Source organism: Macaca nemestrina, chromosome 3 (genome assembly GCF_043159975.1).
Source record: "Macaca nemestrina isolate mMacNem1 chromosome 3, mMacNem.hap1, whole genome shotgun sequence".
Classification (NCBI taxonomy): domain Eukaryota; kingdom Metazoa; phylum Chordata; class Mammalia; order Primates; family Cercopithecidae; genus Macaca; species Macaca nemestrina.
In genome coordinates, this window is record NC_092127.1 from 76,722,793 (window position 1) to 76,745,724 (window position 22,932).

General features: G+C 39.4%; 1 protein-coding gene across 1 annotated transcript; it reads right to left on the bottom strand.

Annotated features, from left to right (window-relative positions):
- Positions 1 to 15,236: 15,236 nt before the first annotated feature.
- Positions 15,237 to 17,197, bottom strand: LOC105486231 (TOX high mobility group box family member 4-like). Its single transcript, XM_011748976.3, is given in 2 exon segments — positions 15,237 to 16,867; positions 16,958 to 17,197. Coding segments are annotated over 2 exon segments (1,746 nt in total). The 5' UTR covers positions 17,174 to 17,197; the 3' UTR covers positions 15,237 to 15,337.
- Positions 17,198 to 22,932: the final 5,735 nt, after the last annotated feature.

Consider the following 22,932-nt stretch of genomic DNA (forward strand, 5'->3'; position numbering starts at 1 on the left):
TATACTCTTAACCAAGTTTCAAAGCAATAACTGATAGAAGTAGACATAGCCACAATGGAGATTTCAATACCTCTATTTTAATATTTAATAGAAAAAGATTGGAAGTCACTAAGGATATAGAATACTTGGAAATCACTACCAATTAAATTTAGTTAACATTTCTAGAACACTCCAACCAACAACAGCAGAATACATATTCTTTTCCAGTGCTCAAGGCACATTTACCACAATAGATCATATTTTGGTTCCTAAAACAAGTCTCAATAAATTTAAAAAATTGAAATAATTTAATGTATATTCTCTTACCACGACAAAATTTTATTAGAAATCAGTCACAGAAAGATATTTGGAAAATTCCTATTTGAGAATTAATAATAGACATAGAAAGTCAATGGTCCAAGAGGAAAATGGGTTGAGCTGAATTATAACATATCAAAATGTGTGAGATATGACTAAAAATTGATTAGAAGAAAATTCATAGCATTACAAACTACTTTAAAGAAGAAAAACATTTAAAATTAATTATCTAATCATTTTATGATTATTCCCCAACTAAGCAGAAAGAAGGAAAAAAATGAGTATAATCACTTTATGATTACACCCCAACTAAGCAGAAAGAAGGAAGTAATGAGAGACAAAATCAATGAAATAGAAAACAAAATAAAACAGAAGTAATTAATATAACAAAAGAGCCCAAAATTACTTTTTTGAGACACTTAATTGCTAAACTTCACATCACACTGATGAGCAAAACTGAGAAGACAGAGATTGCCAATATCAAGAATGTGAGAATGGACATTCCTAAAACCCTGCAGACATAAAAAAGTAGGGGACAATTATGAGCAACTTCATACCAATAAATCTGACAAATTAGACAAAATTTACATGTTCAGTAAATTATCTAAGTTAACTACAAAAGATATGGATAATCTAAGTAGTCATATATCTTCTTAAAGGTATTAAATGTGTATTTAAAAGCCTTCCTATGACAAATATACAAAACAATAAACAAACAGCACAACAACAAAAAAGCTTCAGGCAGTTGGTTTTACTCATGAGTTCTTACAAACATTTAAGAAAATGAAATATTATTAAATCTACACAAACATACCCTCCCAAAAAAGAGAATAAAATTTATCTCAACTCATTTTGTGAGGCTAGGATTATTTGTTTTTTACACATTTGTTGTTGTTGTTGTTTGTTGGTTGGTTTTTTTGAGATACAGTCTCACTCTGTTGCCCATGTTGGAGTGCAGTGGCACGATCTCGGCTCACTGCAGCCTTCGCCTCCCAGGTTCAAAAGATTCTCCTGCCTCAGCTCCTGAGTAGCTGGGATTACAGGTGCCCACCACCACACCTAGCTAATTTTTGTATCTTTAGTAGAGTCAGAGTTTCACCATGTTGGCCAGGCTGGTCTTGAACTCCTGACCTTAGGTGATCTACCCTCCTCGGCCTCCCAAAGTGCTGGGATTACAAGCATGAGCCACCGTGCCTGGCAATTTTTTTTTTTTTTTCCTTTAATAGATTTTGGGATGCAAGCGGATTTTTGTTACATGGATAAATTATACGGTAGTAAATTCTGAGATTTTAGAGCACATCACCCGAGTAGTGTACATAGTACCTAGAGTGTAGTTTTTTATCCCTGCCCCCCCCCCCACCTTCTGCCTTCTGAGTCTCTGAAGTCTATTATATCACTCTGTATGCCTTTGCATACTCAAAGCGTAGCTCCCACTTATAAGTGAGAAATGCTGTTTTTGGTTTTTCACTCCTGTGTTACTTCACTTAGATTAATGGCCTCCAGCACCATCTAAGTTGTAGCAAGAGACATTATTTCATTTCTTTTAATGGCTGAGTAGTATTTCATGGTGTATATATATACTACATTTTATTTATTCACTCTTTAGTTGATGGGCATTTAGGTTGGTTCCACATCTTTGCAATTGTGAATTGTGTTGCTATAAACATATGTGTGCAAGTATCTTTTTCATATAATTACTTCTTTTCCTTTGGCTAGATACCCAGTAGTGGGATTGCTGGATCAAATGGTAGTTCTACTTCTTAGTTCTTTAGGGAATCTCCATACTGTTCTCTATAGAGGTTGTACTGATTTACATTCTCACCAGAACTGTATACGCTTTTCCTTTTTCCCAGATCCATGCCAACATCTATTGCTTTTTTTGCTTTTCAGTAATGGCCTTTCTTGCAGGAGTAAGGTGGTATCTCACTGTGATTTTAATTTGAATTTCCCTGATGATTAGTGATATTAAGCATTTTTCCTATGTTTGTTGGCCATTTGTATATTTTCTTTTGAGAAATGCCTAATCATGTGCTTTGTCCACTTTTTAATGGGATTATTTGTTTTTTCTTGCTGATTTGTTTGAGTTCCTTATAGATTCTGGATATAAGTCCTTTGTAAGATGCAGAGTTTACAAATATTTTCTCCCATTCTGTGGATTGTCTGTTTACTCTGCTGATTATTTCTTTCGCAGTGCAGAAGCTTTTTAGTTTCATTAGATCCCATTTATTTATTTTGATTTTTGTCACATTTGCTTTTGGGGTCTTAGTCATGAAGTCTTTCCCTAGGCTGATGTCTAGAAGAATTTTCTCAATGTTGTCTTCTAGAATTTTAATAGTTTCAGTTCTTATATTTAAGTCTTTGATCCATCTTGAGTTGATTTTTAGATAAGGTGAGAGGTAGGGATCCCATTTCATTCGTCTTCATGTGACTTGCCAGTTTTCCCAGCAACATTTGTTAAATAGCATGTCCATTCCCTAATTTATGTTTTTGTATGCTTTGTTGAAGATTAGTTGACTGTACACATTTGACTTTATTTCTGGGTTCTCTATTCTGTTCCATTGGTCTATGTGCCTACTCTTATATCAGTACTATACTGTTTTGGTAACTACAGAGGCTAGGATTATTCTGATAATAAAAGCAAACAAAGGCATTACAATAAAAGAAACATGTTATTAAAGAGTTAGTTTTTAATATATTGCATTTATCAAATAGATAATTAAATAAATAAAAGGACAAATACTTCTGTTAAATATTGACTGAAAACAGCTTACCAAGATTTTGGTAAATTGAATCCAATAATACGTATATAAAATCTTCAAGACAAATAAGTTTTATTCCAAGAATGCAAAGTTGGTTCAACATTTAAATATTAACTAATATAATTAATCATATTAACAAACCAAAAAAGAAAATTCATTTGGTCACAATAGGCATTAAATAATAATTTGATAAAAGCCAACATTAATTCATTATGAATGCTCCCAGCAAACTAGGAGTAGAAGAAAATTATTTTGGCAATCGGATAAAGGATATCTACAAAAAAACTACAGCTATTATAGTTAGTGGTGAAAGACTGTATGATTTTCCTCTAAGTTTTGGAATAAAGCGGGGATGTTTTCTCTCATCACTTCTATTCAATGTTGTATTGGAGTTCCTAGCCAGTGCTATATGGCAAGAAATGTTAGGTTGGTGCAAAAATAATTACAGGTTTTGCCATTATGAGTAATTAAAAGTAATGGCAATAACTGCATTTACTTTTGCACCAACCTAATATAAATAAAGGGCTAAAGATTGGAAAAAAGAAGTGAAACTAATTCACTGAAAACATGATTATCTATATGTAAAATTTTAAGGAATCTACAAAAAGCTACTAGAACTAATAATTTAATTTAGTGAAAGCAAAGGATACACGTTCATTATACAAAAGTCAGTCACTCGAATGATAAGAGCTTGTGTCTGTTTTTCTACAATTTCAGCTCTTTCTCTACAGAAGATAAGACTCTCACTCAGGGCAACCTTAGTACATTTGAGGCTCAGTATCTGCTTCTGAAGCCAGGAGACAGAATCCTTGAGTTCATCGTTTTCTTTCATCACTTTGTCCACTGAACTTAGGAGCAACCAACCAGCTTCACTATGTTCCTTGGTTCTCTACATATGGTCAAAAGTGCTATGTATAGAGTCACCCAAAATGTCACTGTGGTCCTCCAGTAAAAGTAAGGGCTTATGGAGATCAGGTAATTAATGGAGTTTTAGTTCAGGTCCAACTTACCCTGGGTCCAGTGGATGCCTGGACTCATCCTATGGTCATATCCCCACTGCCAGAATGCATAATTGGCATAGACATACTTAGCAGCTGGCAGAACCCCCAAATTGGCTCCCTGACTAGTAGGGTGAAGGCTATTATGGTGGAAAAGGCCAAATGGAGGCCACTAAAGCTGCCTCTACCTAGAAAAATAGTAAATAAAAAACAATATTGCATCCCTGGAGAGACTGGAAATTAGTGCCACTATCAAGGACTTGAAAGATGCAGGGGTGGTAATTCCCACCACATCCCTGTTCAACTCTCCCATTTGGCCTGTGCAGAAGACAGATGGATCTTGGAGAATGACAGTGGATTATCATAAGCTTAACCAAGGGGCGACTCCAATTGCAGCTGCTGTTTCATTGCTTGAGCAATTAACACATCTCCTGGTACCTACTCTGCAGCCATTGACTTGACGAATGCCTTTTTCTCCATTCCTCTTTGTAAGGCCCACCAGAAGCAATTTGCCTTCAGCTGGCAAGGCCAGCAATACACCTTTACTGTTCTACTTCAGGGGTATACCAACTCTCCTGCTTTGTGTCATAATCTTATTCAGAGAGACCTTGATCACTTTTTGCTTTCACAAGGTATCACTCTAGTTCATTACATTGATGACGTTATGCTGATTGGATCCAGTGAGCAAGAAGTAGCAAATACACTGGACTTATTGGTGAGACATTACGTGTCAGAAGATGGGAAACAAATCCAACTAGAATTCAGGGACCTTCTACCTCAGTAAAAGGGGGTCCAGTGGTGTGCAGTCCAGTGGTGTCGGCTTGTCAAAATATTCTTTCTAAGGTGAATGATAAGTTGCTGCATTTGGCCCTCGTACAACCAAGAAAGAGGCACAATGCCTAGTGGGCCCATTTGGATTTTGGAGGCAACACATTTTTCATCTGGATGTGTTTCTCCAACCCATTTATCAAGCGACCTGAAAGGCTGCCAGTTTTGAGTGGGGTCCAGAACAAGAGAAGGTTCTGCAACAGGTCCAGGCTGCTGTGCAAGCTGCTCTGCCACTTGGGCCATATGACCCAGCAGATCCAATGGTGCTTGAGGTGGCAGTGGCAGATAGGGATGCTGTTTGGAGCCTTGGGTAGGACCCTATAGGGGAATCATAGTGGAGGCCTCTAGGATTTTGGAGCAAGGCCCTGCCATCTTCTGTAGATACTACTCTCCTTTTGAGTAACAGCTCTTGGCCTGTTACTGGGCTTTGGTGAAAACTGAACATTTGACTATGGGTCATCAAGTCACCATGTGACCTGAACTGCCTGTCATGAACTGGATGCTTTCTGACCCATCTAGCCATAAAGTGGGTTGTGCCGAGCATCATTCCATCATCAAATGGAAGTGGTATATACATGATTAGGCTCGAGCAGGTCCTGAAGGCACAAGTAAGTTACATGAGGAAGTGACTCAAATGACTGTGGTCTCCATTCCTGCCTTCTCTTCCCCACCCTGCACCAATGGCCTCATGGGGAGTTCCCTATGATCAGTTGACAGAGGAAGAGAAGACTAGGACCTGCTTCACAGATGGTTCTGCACAATAGGCAGGCACCACCTGAAAGTGGATAGCTGGAGCATTACAGCCCCATTCTAGGACATCTCTGAAGGACAGCGGTGAAGGGAAATCTTCCCAGAGGGCAGAACTTTGAGCAGTGCACCAAATGGCCAGATGTACAATAATATACTGATTCATGGGCTATAGCCAATGGTTTGGCTGGATGGTCAGGGTTGGAAGAAGCATGATTAAAAAATTGGTGACAAAGAAATTTGGGAAAGGGATACATGGATGGACTTTTCTGAGTAGTCAAAAACTGTGAAGATATTTGTATTCCACGTGAGTGCTCACCAACAGGTGACCTCAGCAGAGGAGGATTTTAATAATCAAGTAGATAGGATGACCCGTTCTGTGGACACCACTCTGCCTCTTTCCCCAGTCACCCCTGTTGTTGCCCAATGGGCCCATGAACAAAGCGGCCATGGTGGCAGGGACGGATGGTTATGCATGGGCTCAGCAACATGGGCTTCCACTCACCAAGGCTGACCTGGCTACTGCCATTGCTGAGTGCTCAATTTGCCAGCAGCAGAGACCAACACTGAGACCTCGATATGGCACCATTCCTCAGAGTGATCAGCCATCTACCTGGTGGCAGGTCAAGTATATTGGACCTCTTCCATCATGGAAAGGGCAGAGGTTTGTTTATCTGTCACTGGGATAGACGCTTACCCCGGATATGGGTTTGCCTATCCTGAACACAATGCTTCTGCCAAGACTACCATCCATGGACTCACAGAATGCCTTATCCACCATCATGGTATTCCACACAGCATTGCCTCTGACCAAGACACTCACTTTATGGCTAAAGAAGTGTGGCAGTGGGCTCATGCTCATGGAATTCACTGGTCTTATCATGTTCCCCATCATCCTGAAGCAGCTGGATTGACAGAACGGTGGAGTGGCCTTTTGAAGTCACAACTACAGTGCCAACTAGGTGACAATACTTTACAGGGCTGGGGCAAAGTTCTCCAGAAGGCCATGTATGCTCTGAATCAGCGTCCAATATATGGTACTTTTTCTACCATAGCCAGAATTCATGGGTCCAGGAATCAAGGGGTGGAAGTGAAAGTGGCACCACTCACCATAACCCCTAGTGATCCACTAGCAAAATTTTTGCTTCCTGTTCCCACGACATTACGTTCCGCTAGCCTAGAGGTCTTACTTCCAGAGGGAGGAATCCTGCCACCAGGAGACACATTAAACAACGATTCCATTAAACTGGAAGTTAAGATTGCCACCTGGACACTTTGCGCTCCTCCTACCTTTAAGTCAACAGGCTAAGAAGAGAGTTACAGTGTTGGCTGGAGTAATTGATGAGGACTATCAAGATGAAATCAGTCTACTACTCCACAATGGAGGTAAGGAAGAGTATGCATACAATGCAGGAGATCCACTAGGGCATCTCTTAGTATTACTATGCCCTGTGATTAAGGTCAATGGGAAACTACAACAGCCCAATCCAGGCAGGACTACAAATGGCCCAGACCACTCAGGAATGAAGGTTTGGGTCATTCCACCAGGAAAAAAACTACTACCTGCTGAGGTGCTTGCTGAAGGCAAAGGGAACACAGAAAGGGCAGTAGAAGAAGGTTGTCATCAATACCGGCTATGACCACATGACCAGGTGCAGAAATGGGGACTGTAATTGTCATGAGTACTCCTTCTTTTGCTAAAAACATGTTTGTGCATGTATACGTGTGTACTAGGAAAATATCCTTATTTTGTTTCTTTTTCCTTTATCCTGTGACATAAGATTTATTGATTTCATATTAGCATTTAAGTATTGTTAACCTTATGTAATAGTATTTAGGTTGGGGATTGGTATGTTTCCGGTTGTACGACGGCATAATTATGACCTTATTATTGTCTTTATTTGAAGATTATGTATGATCTCAGGAGATGTGTATGGGTTCAAGTTGACAAGGGGTGGACTTGCGATGGTTAATACTGAGTGTCAACTTGTTTGGATTGAAGGATACAAAGTATTGATCCTGAGTGTGTCTGTGAGGGTGTTACCAAAAGAGATTAACATTAAAGTCAGTGGGCTGGGGACGGCAGATCCACCCTTAATCTGGTGGGCACAATCTAATCAGCTGCCAGTGACTATAAAGCAGGAAGAAAAATGTGAAAAGGAGAGACGGGCCTAGCCTCCCTGCCTACATCTTTCTCCCATGTTGGATGCTTCCTGCCCTCAAACATTGGACCCCAAGTTCTTCAGTTTTGAGACTGGCTCCCCTTGCTCCTCAGCTTGCAGACGGCCTATTGTGGGACTTTGTAATCATGTAAGTTAATACTTACGAAACTCTCTTTTATGTGTGTGTTTGGAGACACATATATGTAAAACCATATATATATATATATGTGGTTTTCCACACAGCATTGCATATATATACAATTTAGTTCTGTCCCTGTAGGGAACCCTAATACATTAAGTTAACTCTCCCTCCCCATACCTGATGTAAATGATGAGTTGATGGGTGCAGCACACCAACATGGCACAAGTATACATATGTAACAAACCTGCACGTTATGCACATGTACCCTACAACTTAAAGTACAATAATAATAAATAAATTTAAAAAAAAAACAAAAAAAACCTCTCCCTCCCCTCCACGCACCTAGTGCTTTAAATCACGCCATTGTCTCCTAATTTATAGTTGCTGACAAGAGGTCTTTTGTAGTTTTTGTCTTTTTTCCTCTGTAAGTTATAGCTCCTCCACCCTACCCTGTTTCCATGCGTGGCTACGGTGAAGATTTTGTCTTAGTATTTGGTTTCAGCAGTTTGACTATGGTATGTCTAGGTGTGGCTTCTTTTGATATTTATATTTTGGGGAGATTTTCTGTGTTTGTTAGATCTGTGAATTTTTGTCTTTTGTTAATTTTGGAAAATTCTCAGAATTTATCTCTTTAAATATTTCCTCTGCTCCATTCTCTATCTTTTCATCTTCTGGTAATCCAATTACATATGTTTAGTTATTTTAATATTGCTATGCAGATTTTGGAAGCTCTTATTCTTTTTTAAAACTCTTTTGCTCTTTACATTCCAGTTTAAATAATATTTGCTGATCTATTTCTTATTTGACAAATATTTAGTGAGCACCTATCATATACCAAGAACTATAACTTTCATCCTCTGTATAAGGATTACAACCTTGCACAGAACAGATAAAACTTCATTTCCGTGGTAGTTACTTTTCAGTTGAGAAATGGAAAGCAATACAATAAATTAAAAAATATATAGACTGGTGAACGAAATAAAGGAAAGAAACAAAAGACTCTAATGCTAAGAAGAATTAATAAAAAATGAAAAATATAAAAATGTTCAACATGTCATTAAAATACTACCATGTTTGGATGAAATGAGTATATTCTTTTGTGCTGTAAAAGCCATCTTAAGATATGTACCCTAGAATTTAAAGTGTAATTAAAAAAGCCATCTTAAGATCATATTTATTTAAAAAAATTTATTTTAGATTCAGAGGTATGTGTGCAGTTTTGTTATATAAATAAGTTTCATATCACAGGGGTTTGGTGTATAGATTATTTAATCAGCCAGGTAATAGGCATAGTATCCAACAGGTAATCCCTCTTCCCACCTTCCACTCTCAAGTAGGTGCCATGACTGTTGTTGCCTTCTACGTGTCCATGTTTACTCAATGTTTAGCTCTCACTTAGAAGTAAGAATATGGGGTATTTGGTTTTCTGTTCCTGCATTAGTTTACTTGGGTTATGGCCTCAAGCTCCATCCATGTTGCTGCAAAGAACATGATCTCATTCTTTTTTATGGCTGCATAGTATTTCATGGTACTTATGTATTTTCTTTATCTCATCCACCACTGATGGGCACCTAAGTTGGCTTCATGTCTTTGCTATTGTGAACAGTACTGCGATGAGCATATATGTACATGTGAACATATATATATAGGTGAACACACATATATATACGTATTGTGAACACACATGGGATGAGCATATGTGTACATGTGTCTTTATGGTAGAACAATTTATATTTTTTAGGGGTATATACCCAATAATGGAATTGCTGGTTCAAATAGTACTTCTTTTTAAGATCTTTCAGAAATTACCACACTGCTTTTCACAACTACTGAACTAACTTACATTCCCACTAGCAGTGTATAAGCATTCCCTTTTCTCTAGAAGCTTTCCAGCATCTGTTATTTTTTTTACTTTTTTATAATAGCTATTGCGACTGGTATCTTACACCATCTTACAGTATCTCATTGTGGTTTTGATTTGCATTTCTCTAACGATTAGTGAAGTTGAACTTTTTTTTTATATGTTTGTCGACCACATGTATGTCTTATTTTGAAAACTGTCTGTTCATGTCCCTTGCCCACTTTTTAATGGGGTTGTTTGTTTTTTTAATGACTGGTAAATTTGTTTAAGTTCCTTATAGATTCTGGGTATTAGACCTTTATCAGAAGCATAGTTTGCAAATACGTTCTTCCACTTTGTAGGTTGTTTACTCTGTTGATAGTTTCTTTTCCTGTACCAAAGCTCTTTAGTTTTATTTGGTCCCATTTGTAATTTTTTGTTTTTGTTGCAATTACTTTTGGAGCCTTTGTCATGAAATCTTTGCCAAGGCTGATGTCCAGAATGGTATTTTCTAGGTTATCCAGCAGGGTTTTTTTTAATATATATAGTTTTAGGTTTTACATTTAAGTCTTTAATCCATCTTGAGTTGAATTTCGTATGGTGTAAGAAAGGGGTACAGCTTCAACCTTCTGCATATGGCTAATAAGTTGTCTCACCATCGTTTATCAAATTGGGAGTTGTATTAATTTTTTTCTCTTGCTGCTAATAAAGACATACTTGAAACTAGGTAATTTATAAAGAAAAGAGGTTTAATTGACTCATAGTTCAGCATGGCCGGGGAGGTCTCAGGAAACTTACAATCGTGGCAGAAGGCATCTCTTCACAGGGCAGCCAGAGAGAGAATGAGTGCAGAACAAAGGGTGAAGTCCCTTATGAAACCATCAGATCTTGTGAGAACTCAGTCACTATCAGGAGAACAGCATGAGAGAAACCACCCCATGATTCAGTTATCTCCACCTGTCCTGCCCTTGACACGTAGGGATTATAATAATTCAAGGTGAGATTTGGGTGGGGATACAGAACCAAACCATATCAGGAGTTTTTTTCTCTGCTTGCTTTTGTAAACTTTGTTCAAGATCAAATAGTTGTAGGGGTGCAGCTTTATTTCTAGGTTTTCTTTTCTATTCCATTGGTCTATGTATCTGTTTTTATATCAGTACCATGCGGTTTTGGTTACTGTAGCCTTGTAGTATAGTTTGAAGGCAGGTAATGTGATGCCTCCAGCCTTTTTCTTTTTGTTTAGAATTGCCTTGGCTATTTGAGCTCTCTCTTGGTTCCATATGAATTTAAAAATAGTTTCTTCAAGTTATGTGAAGAATGTCATTAGTAGTTCGATGGGAATAGCATTGAATCTGTAAATTGCTTTGGGCAATATTGCCATTTTAACAATATTGATTCTTCCTATCCATGACCCTGGAATGTTTTTCCATTTGTTTGTGTCTTCTCTGACTTTTTTGAGCAGTGTTTTGTAATTCTCGTTGTAGAGAACTTTGACTGGTTAGCTGTATTCCTAGGTATTTCATTCTTTTCGTGGCTATTGTGGATGGGATTGTGTTATTGATTTGACTATCATCTTGAACACTGGTGGTGTATAAAATGCTATAGAATTTTATACATTAACTTTGTATCCTGAAACTTTGCTGAAGTTGTTCATTAGATCTAGGAGCCTTTGGGCTCAGACTATGGGATTTTCTATATATAGAAGCATATTGTCTCCAAACACAGATTTTTTGACTTCCTCTCTTTCTATTTGGATGCCTTCTTTTTATTTCTCTTGCCAGATTATGTTGGCTAGTACTTCTAGTACTATGTTGAATAGGAGTGGTGAGAGTGGGCACCCTTGTCTCATTCCAATTCTCAAGAGGAATGCTTTCAGCTTTTGCCCATTCGGTATGATATTGGCTGTGGGTTTGTCATAGATGGCTTTTACTACTTTTACTATTTACTACCTTCAATGCTTAGTTTGTTGAGGGTTTTTAACTTGAAGGGATGTTGAATTTTATTGAAAGTCTTTTCTGCATCGATTGAGATAATCATGTGATTTTTGTTTTTAGTTCTGTTTATGAAAAGAATCATATTTATTGATTTACATACATTAAACCAAGCTTGCATCCTAGGGATAAACCCCGCTTGATTGTGTCGGCTTAGGTTTTGATATGGTGCTGCATTCCGTTTGCTGATATTTTGTTGAGGATTCTTGCATGTATATTCATCAAGGGTAGTGGCCTGAGGTTTTCTTTTTTGCTGTTGTGTCTCTGCCAGGTTTTGGTATCAGGATGATGCTAGTTTCAGAGAATGAGTTAGGAAGGAATCCCTCATCCTTAATTTTTTGAAATAGTTTCAGTAGGAATGGTATCTGCTCTTCTTTATACATCTGGAAAAATATGGGTATGAATTCATGTAGTCCTGAGCTTTTTCTGGTTGGTAGGCCTTTTATTACAGATTCAATTTTGGAATTTATTATTGGTCTGTCCAGGGATTCAATTTTTTCCTGGTTTAATCTTGGGAGGTTGTATATTTCCAGGAATTTATCCATTTCTTCTAGGTTTTTCTAGTTTGTGTGCACAGAGGTGTTTATAGTAGTTTCTGAACATTTTTTTTTTTTTTTTTTTTTTGTATTTCTGTGGGGTCAGTGGTAATGTCCCCTTTTTCATTTCTGATTGTGTTTATTTGGATCTCATCTCTTTTTTCTTTATTACTCTAGCTAGTGGTCTGTGAATCTTATTTATCCTTTCAAATATGAAACCCCCAGATTCATTGGTCTTTTGTATGATTTTTCACATCTCAATTTCCTTCAGTTCAGCTCTCATTTTGGTTACTTCTTGCCTTCTGCTAGTTTTGGAGTTGGTTTGCTCTTGTTTCTCTAGTTTCTCTAGGTATGATGTTGGATTGTTAATTTCATATCTTCCTAACTTTTTGATGTGGGTGTTTAGTGCTATTAACTTCCCTCTTAACACTGCTTTGGCTGTGTCCCAGAGATTCTGGTATGTTGTATCTTTGTTCTAATTAGTTTCAAAGAATTTAATGATTTCTGCCTTAATTTCATTGTTCACCCAAAGGTCATTCAGTAGAAGATCAGTTAATTTCCATGTAATTGTATAGTTTTGAGTTATTTTCTTAGAATTAATTTCTATTTTTTATTGTACCATGTTCTAAGAGTGTGTTTGGCATGATTTTGGTTTGTTGTTTTAGTTTTCTGAGGGTTGTTTTATGGCAATTATGTGGTCAATTTTAGATTATGTGCCATATGCAGATGAGAAGAATGTATATTCTGTTGTTTTTAGTTGGAGAGTTCTATAGATGTCTGTTAGGCCCATTAGGTCAAATGTAGAGTTCAGGCCCCTAATATCTTTGTTAGTTTTCTGCCTTGTACTGATCTATTTTCAAATTCACCAAATCTTTTCTGAGCTGTGTTCAGCCTACTGGTAAGCACATATAGTGAAATCTTCACTGTTGGTATTATGTGTGTATGTGTGTTCATTTATTTCAAGCATTCCCATTTGACTCTTTTAAAAATAGTTTGTGTCTTTACTGAACTCCCTGTCTGTTCATGCATGCTGTCCACATTTTCTATTAAATTTCAAAATTAATCAGTGTGATTTTAAAATCTCTGTACAATACTCTCAACATCTGGGTCATCTCTGAGTCTGGTTCTGTCAATTGCTTTCTCTCTTGACAATGGGTTGTTTTGGCATGCTCTGAAAGTCTTCTATTATTTGAGTGAATGCTGGACATCCTTTGTGGAAGAATGATAGAAGCTGAGATAAATAATATTTACACCTGGAAATGGACATGCATTTTCTTTTGCTTGGCTGTTATGTTGGGCATTGAGTTAGTCTAGGCAGACATACACTGGGTTTGGGTTTTATTGTTGCTCTCATTATCTTCATTGCAGTGCTAGCTCTGAATTTCTTCAGTGGTGGGCTGATGCTTCTTTGTGCTTAGAGTGGGGCAGGCCTTGGATAGTGGAGGTTTTCATCTTTGTTTTGTTTTTTCTCATTGTTTCTGCTCTATCCTCAGCTTTCTGTGCTCCTTCCATATCCGTACCATGGTGGTGGTGGTGGTGGTGGTGGGTGGGTGGGTGGGGGGGAATCTGTTTCCCTGTTCTTTATCCTTCTTCAGTGGTAAAATACTATTGCTTGTTATTGTGGACTAGGTTTATCATAGGAAGAGGGAATTTTTATTTTCTTAACATAGTTTCAATTTTAGGCAGACTTGCATGTCTGTGTCTCAGAAATGAAGCCTCATCAGTGTTTCTTGCCTACCCTTTCTCCCAGTGCCTGTTGAACTCTGATCTGTGGGTCATTGGGCCATGGATAGAAAACAGTTTCCTGCCTGTTCCCAGAAGTAGCACACTTCTCCTTATACCAGTGCAGGATCCTGAGTCCAGGAGTTTTCCCTGCTTTTTCCCAGGGCCAGAGGACCTTTGCTTCTAGTCATCAACTAGAAGCAACACAATTCTTGCCTTACCTCCAGTCATTTCAGGTTTTTTCTTTCTATGACAGAAGGATCCACATAGCTGGGTGGAGTTCATATCTCTTCCGCAGGGGCAACTGAAAATTTTCTCTGTGCCTGTACCACTGATGACCTCCTGCATGCCTATTCATCTCTAGATTTTCTCATGAGCCTCCAGTGGAGGGCAGTGAAAACGAGCTAGTAAATTAGGGCAAAATCATCTTGTGTCTTGGACTCTCAGTTATTTTAAACTGATACTTTAGTCCACAACTGGCTTTTAAGAATCTACTAAACTTTCAGCTGATTTCTTCTAACTGGCTTATATGGTGGTCGTCTCTTTTTTCTATGCTCTGCCAATGGCAAAAGAGTTTGCATGTCCTCTCTCTCATTGAAGGGGCTTGTAATTTTTTGGAATTTAATTTATTTGGTTGGCCAGTAACCTTAGCTCTTCAGTGGGCTCATGAAAAGTTTGTGGATTTCCTGTCTTTTCCCAATTGCTAGGGTGAGAGTCATTTCTCTTATGATGTTTTACATCCTAAATGAAAGCAGAACCCTAGAAATTTAAACTTGAAATATAGAAAGAATACAATCAAGAAGACTTCATAAATTTTGTTAACGGCAAATCACCAGGGCAAGGATTCACTAGCTCCTGCTGTGAGGTTCCATTTGTTTCTGGTCTTGGATTTTCATGTGAGACCATTTCTATTTCTTTTTTTTCCCCCTAGGCTCAAAGCTGAGTACACTCCCGTCATTTTAATAATATTTTAGGCAAGTCCTATGACAATTATACTAACAAGTTTCTTCAACCCCACCACCACCCCTACCATCTCTATGCTTTGCTTGCCCATACTCCCTTCACCCTTTCATCTGCTATTACCACTGTTATTTCTACTTGTGGTTGAAAGTAAAAAGCATCTCCAGATTACAGCAAGTTCAGTGGCCCTGCTCCATAACCTGGCCTCTGCTGAAGGGAGAAAATGGGGGGAAACATGAACAACCATCATGGGTTGTGATCAGGCACTACCAGAAGCCCAGCCTGTGTTTCAAAAACAGGCTCTTGGACATGTTCCCAGCAGATAACTCTTCACTGGCTTGGAGAACAGGAAGGACTATTTCACAAACACCACTGTGTTTGAATTTCTAGAGGCTACCCAGACCAAGAATACATCCCTGCAGTGCTTCACCACACACTCATTGCTGCAGTATTCATTGTTCCAGTCCTTACTCACAATGGAAGTGTTCTCACAACCAGAACTCAAACATCGAAGCTGGGGTGAGAGTGCCACAGGAGACCCACTCACCAATTCAACATCTATCTGAGAAGGGGACTAAACCTCAGGAACTACATCTGTGATCATCTCACAGATAGTCTCAGGAGAAGTTGCCTCCACCGTATGGGCCTCAGGGCTATTGTTCATAGGCTGCTCAGGACTACTTTCCACAGTTGGTGGGACTAAAGTAGTCTGCACTTTCAAAGTGGGTAGAGACACACTCTTGATCTGCAGAGGAGATAGCTGTTGCTGTAAATTGATTCAAACTTTCTGAGGTGGAGGCTGTTTTATGGCCTGGAGTGGAGGAAGCTGCTGTGAAATAGTAACTTGCTGCTGAGTCGGAGGCTGTGGCATCTGTTGTAATGGAGGGGGCTGTAGTCGGGGTGGAGGCAGTTGCATAGAAGCAGCAGCAGCTGCTGCTGCCTGCGACACTGACCAAGTGACAATCTGGGCTTGTTGACTGGGCTGGATAGTAGCTGTACTGGTTTGGCCTAGTTGGAGCCCCTGGGAGGTCACCACTGTGGCTGGGATAACAGTAACCATCCCTTCTTGAGACATAGTAATGGAAGAGGGCAACGTTTGTTTGGTAATAATCAACTTGGTGATATTGGGCTGACCCCCAACTCCTGAAGATGCCTGGTTTGCCACATAGGATGAAAGGGTGGAGTTAACAGTGGTTGGGAACAGGGCAGGGGGCTCTATTGAAGCTGGTGCTGGAGATGCTGGGTCAACAGTAGCCATAGGAGATGGAGAAGGAGTTTGTGATGGTGGTGCTGGATCCAATTCCACTGTTTCCACAGTGGCCTGACACTCTTGGTTGTCTATGTAAGCAGTCAATGCCTTCAGATACTCTTTCTTGGCAGCCTCAGTTTTCCTCTTATATACCTGTTTTTGCTTCTCTCCAAGACTATCCCACATGGAGGCCACAATTTTTGAAACCTCACCAAAAGTGGCATTAAGATTCTGTCCCTTGATGGCAGCCTGTGTATCACAAAAGAATAAAGCATATGCTGAAACTGGTTTCTGAGGTTTATTAGGATCTTTCTTTTTTCTCTTCTTTGGGACCTTCTGCTTTTTCCCTGCTTCCACCACCACTGTCTTCTGGCTGTGAAGTTGCCTCCGGAAATCCTCAACACCATCCTCGTGAAGTGAACTAGTAGGTGAAGGGGTGGTTGAAAGACGATCTTCAGGTGACTGGGCAGGTGGCAGGATGGTGCCACCCCCTGAGCTCAAACCCAGTTGGAAACTCAGTTCTGACTGATCAATGGTGGTCAACTGGCTATGCCCTATCAAGTCAGATGTCATGTCTGTCATTGGTACATCAATTGTAACAGGTGAGTTGGCACTATACCGAGTTCTCATAGAGTAGTCCAAGTCCATGATCAAGTAGACCAAGTCCATCTTCACCGAGGATTCCCCGCCCTGCTCCATCAAGCTATGGGTCATACCCACAGGTATGTTCAATGTCTGGACCCCATACTGGGCTGAAAAACTGCCATTCTGTGAAGAGGAAGGGTCTGCCAGGTCATCAAAGTGGTCAACCACGTTGGAAACAGCCAATGAGGGATCAGAATCCAAGGAGATAGGTGGGATTTCAAATTCCTCATCACCCAAGCTTGGTGTATGGAATATCTCAGCCCCTGACAGGAAGGGGTGTGAAGGCCCTGTGATCATCAGGTAAATGTCATTTCCTCTGGGAAACTCCCATCTTCACACAACCGCTCCTACCGTCTCAGACCGTCATTGCTCCCACCGTCCCCACTGGACTCGGAACTGTGAGACCACTTCTTGTATCATGTGTGTCCTATTTAACTTTCCTTAAACAAGCCTGTGTTCCTTGCATCTAAAAACCTTAAAACATGTTTGAAATCCAGCATCTCAGAACCAGGAGCACATCGAACTCACATTATGTGGTAGGCAACACTCTAAAGACGCCCTCCTCCCAGATTCTTATCTCTTGGTTGTTCAAACAGTAATGCAGGTACTGCTGTAAAGGAATTTTGAACAAATAAAGTCCCAAGTCAGTTAACTTAATTAATTAATAAATAATTAATACTTATTAGTTAATAAGTATTAATTAATTAAGACAGAGTCTCTCTTTGTTGCCCAGGCGGAAGTGTAGTAGTGTGATCTCAGCTCACTGCAACCTCTGCGTACTGGGTTCAAGTGATTCTCATGCCTCAGCCTCTCGAGTAGCTGGGATTACAGGCGTGAGCCACCACTCCTGGCTAATTTTTGTATTTCTAGTAGAGACAAGGTTTCACCATGTTGCCAAGGCTGGGCTTGAACTCCTGACCTCAAGTGATCTGCCTGTCTCAGTCTCTCAAAGTGCTAGGATTACATGTGTGAGCCAACACGCCTGGTCGAAAGTCAGTTAACTTTAAAATGTGGGGATTGTCCAGGTGGGCCTGACTCAATTAGTTGAGTCTTTTAAAGCAGAAAGTTTTCTATGACTGGAAGCCAGAGAAGTCAGAGAAATCTGAAGCATGAGAAGGATTTAGTGTGCTGTTGCTGGCCTTGATGCTGGACAGGTTCCGTACAAGGACCACAGAGTGGCTACAAGTAGCTGAGAGCGAACCCAACTAACAGCCAACAAGGAAACAGCCACCTCCGTTCTACAACCACAAGGAACTGAATTTTACCAACAACAGGAATGAGATTGGAAGATGATCCCAAGCTCCAGAAGAGAACACAACCAGCTGACAGATTGGTTTTAGCCCTGTGATACCCTGAGCTGAGGTCCCAGTCATACCATCCGGGATTTCTGACCTATAGAACTGTGAGATAATGAACAGGTATTGTTTTAAGCTGCTAAATGTCTGGTAATTTGTTAGGCAGCAATAGATGACTAATGCAGGTTGATTTCAAGTGAATGGGACTCTCTGGAGCTGTGTGAGGCTGCAACCCTTAATGTAAATAATTTTGTGACCATGTGTTATCAGAACAAATACTTTTGGAAAACCACATTTTCATAATCAGGATGAAAGATTAATGATGTTGAGTGGACTTACAGCAAAGACCAATCACAGAAAGCATGGAGGCAACACTATGAAACAAAACTTGAATACTTAAGTGTGGAGGTTAGTGATACAGAAAGCAGATTCTATCAGTAAGTGAGAATTAAAGCAACTGGCATTCATCTAAGAACTAATCTTAGCTCAAGTGGAAAACACAACTAATATTGCTAACTCTAACTCTGCTTTGGTTTAAAGGATGATAGTATGGTGGATAAATAATGATAAAAAACAATAGCAACAACCACCATTGATGAAACATTTACTCTGTGCCAGGTACCATCCTAGCAATGTTACATGTGCTCTTTCTAACTCTCACAAAGCTTTTGAAGTTGATACTATTAATCATCTTTTAACCTTTGGGTATTAGTAATGAAGAATGATCCTGAGATTAATCAGGAAAGAAACGGGAAACAAAGGCAGCATTTTGGCACAGGAAGTTTAAATGCCTGTTTTAGTTTCATGATGTGCCTTTAATCTTGGAGTCTCAATAATCGTTAGCTGCTCTGGATAAAGGAGGAACCACACTCTTTAATTCATGAAACTTGAAGAACACCCTTCTCAATGCACTTAAAACACCTGGTTTCTGAGCCAGAATCACTAAATTAGGCCCTCTTTATCACTTGTTTTAAAAGTAATTCATGCTTTATCTGAAGCATATCATGTAATAATACATATAATATAGGTTAAAAACATTTACTGATCTTAAAAAATTGGATTATCAGTACATTTGGGTCACATGGTAGTAGAGTACTCCTGGAGATAATGATGCCCTATTCCTTCAGTCTAAGAACAGATGGCAATTAATTTCTCCAGCATTATCTGGTTTACATATATATAATAGTGATAAAAATCAACAATAATAAAATACTGGTAACCATTATTTTTCACCAGTTTTATTCATGTACCACAAATGGTTTAATTTTCTTAATTAAATCAGCACTAAAATAAAAATCATAGAAAAGAAGACAGGCTGAATCTCCCTAAGTGATAGAGCACTCAAGCATTTTTACTTTTTCACTGAGACAAAAAACAAAAGCAAATAAACAAACAACAACAAAAAAAACCCTGTCTGCCCAGGAGCTAATCCATTTTCCACACTCATTATCATTCAGATGAGTCTTTTGTAAGACAAAGATGTCAGCATAGCTTCTTTCAGTGTCTGAGAACGCCTTTCTTATTTGGATTGTACAAATAAAGAGGACCCTCTGGATCTAATTAAGAGATTTTTCACCTGCCATCATTCATTCATTCAGTTCACAAACATTTATGGAACACGTGCTATATTCAAGGCACAATGTTAAATACTGTATTACACTAAGAGTTATGCCACAATGGGTCAATCATAAAACCACACTCTTAATTAATCTTGCGATTTTTAATGATTTAATTCTTTCATTCAGCAAGGCCTTATTAACAACCAAGTGCCAGGCTAGGCACTGGGGCTGCCAAAATTAACTCACAATCTCTGCTTTCACGTGCTCATAATCTAATGGGGGGAGGCAGAGACATAAACAAGTAATTACTGTGCAATTGAGGTCCTACTGTAAAGGTCTGTGATGGTGTAATGGAGCCTGTGTGTGTGTGTGTGTGTGTGTGTGTGTTAGTGTTACTAGAGGGGAGTAGTGGAAGAGTCAGAGAAGGTCTTCCTGGAGAGATGACACTTGAAGGACAAGTAATAGTTTCCCAGGGGAGGGAGGATAGAATGTTCTGGGGAATGTAGGAGTGAATATACCAGGTACACGGAAGGGCTTTGGAAGACATTTGTGGGAAGTCACATCATATCTGGGGAATTGCAGTCACATATGGCTGGGAGGATATGGAACTATCTGGAGATGAGATTGGAGAGATATGGAATGAGAGAATCACGTTTGAGTATTATTTAGGTCAAGCCAGATGAATTTACCAATATTAGACTATTTCGACTTACAAAAACAGCAATTTAAATAATATTTCAGGATGATATAATAATGATGTACAAGCACCAGTAAATAACCACACAAACATAATTTATTATAATTGTTATTGTTACCGTTATTATTTGCACTTCTCACTCCCTACCCTGATCAGAAATGGCTTCTCCCTAGGTCCAAGGTTGTTCCCTCTGTCTGGGGGAGATTCTGGGTTCACATGCCGTTAACTAATCTTGGTTGCCACAGCTGGTGAGAGTGGGACTGAGTAAATGAATTTATCGGACTACACTGGAAAACAGTTGGAGTAATAATGACAATAAAACCCTATATTTATTTTGTTTTGTTTGAGGTGGAGTCTCGCTCTGTTGTCCAGGCTGGAGTGCAGTGGTGTGATCTTGGCTCACTGTAACCTCTGTCTCCCGGGTTCAAGCAATTCTCCTGCCTCAGTCCCCCAAGTAGCTGGGATTACAGGCATGTGCCACCATACCTGGCTAATTTTTGCATTTTTAGTAGAGACAAAAACCCTATATTTGAACACCAAAGAGTGCCAGCCACTGTGCTAAGTCCCTCATAGGCATTACCTCTAATCCTCACAGCAAAACCCAGGTAGGGATTTTTATACCCGTTTTACATATGGACACTCCAAGGCTCTAAAGAGGCCAGGCAACTTGCTCAGTGCCACTCTGCTAGTGAGCAGCAGAGCTGGGACTATTCCTGTCTAATTTCACCAGACACTCCCCTTCAAGGAGGCCTAGTGAGAGTGACTGCAGTGGAACTAGAGAGGACCTAATCACCAGCTGAGTTTAAAGACGATTGCCCTGAAAAGGAAAGACCTGAAAGTGAGTGAAGCCCTGTGAATTACTTCAGAGTGTCAGAAATCTCTGTTTGTAAGTTTCAATTTTTTCTCCTTAGAAAGCGAGAAAGAGGAGAGTGTAGAAGATGGGGATGGGGCACAAAAGAGGCATTTGGGTAATATGGGGAGAAAAGTGAGCACCCACTCTTATCCTCTACATCCGTGCTGGCAGGGGATCAGTTGGGTCTAGAATTTAACTCTTTCTTTGCTGTGGCAAGAACAAAGCTCATTCTGCTTAGCAAAGTCCTTCTCACCAACAGCTACATAACAGGGAGGAATACTGTGTGGCCATTATAAGACAAAAATATTTCACTTGATTTATTCCCCTAAAAGATTGCATGGGAAAGAATGTGTGATCAAGAAAATACAACGTTAAAACTGGAAACATGTTACTGAGGAAGTATTCTTAACCTTTGAAGTTAGACAACATTTTCATCACTTTGGGATGGCGGGCCGGTTGAGACTCTGAAATTCCCGTAGTTTTGTCATCGCGAAGCCACCCAGCACACCATAATACACAGTGGGAACAAAGCCTCTGGAGGCCCCTGTGATCCACGAGCACAGTGTCTCATCTATTATCCAAGTGGCCTGTTCTAGAAACCATCTTTTGGGTGTGTCTTTTCATTTGTTTCTTCTGTCTCCCATGCTGAGAGTGATGACAAGGGTCATTTCTCGTTAATGTTGTGGACACTGCACTCAGAGTGACCTTTCTCACTGAGAAACAGCCTTTCACAGTCTGGATTTTTAAACAGTTTTCTCAAAAAAAAAAGTGAGTGTATTTCTTTAAAGATCACACTTTGAGTTTAGAGTTAGATGCCTGTAGCTCTCTCAGTCTTTTTGTAAGAAATATAATTTTGTCAGGGTCTGAAAGAGAAAATAACTCTAGGGTTATTTTGCAGGAGCAAAAGAGAAGTAATTTTCAGCAAACTGGAATATATCATTAATCTTCCCAATGGAAGATTAATGGAAAACATTATAGTAAATCAATAAATCACTTAGAAAGGTTTCTACTCCCTCCTGGCCATTCCATGGGTCAGTTGTGCCAACTTATAAAATGCTTCCTGAAAACAATATTTTATTGATAACTGGAATGATTGTTATAAAACATTAACTTTCCTAAAGTATATTTTTTAGTCATCTTTTTAGCATTTGAGCTGCACTGTTGTTGGTGGATGTTCTACGCATGGCATTTTTAGCACAAGGAGGTAAAGCAGTTGACAAATGCCAAAGGACCAATGCGCTTAATGCATCTGGAGCTGTACCTCAATCTAATTTTTAAGTTATTGATGACAAAGTTTGGCCTTCTCTCGGCATCTGGAACAATTTGGAGCTGTCTGTTTCCCAATCATCAGCTACTACATAGCCACTAACTAGCAACAAAAATTTGTTATTGGCCTAAGTAGGATGCATCTTAAACAACAGTCTTACTTGTGATTCTTTGCATTTCCCCACTCCCCTCTCATAATCAAGAGCTGAGTGTAATAAAAGCTGATACTTGGCAATGCAGAGTTTTAGAGATGCCAAGTTTAATTCCTGTTACAGGTTGTCTAAAGATGCTTAGGGATAGCTTTTTGTTGAGTGTGTGTTCCAGGTCAGCTTAGACAGTGCAGACTGTGCCACAGGGATGGAGGGAGGAAACAAGGCAGGAGGGGA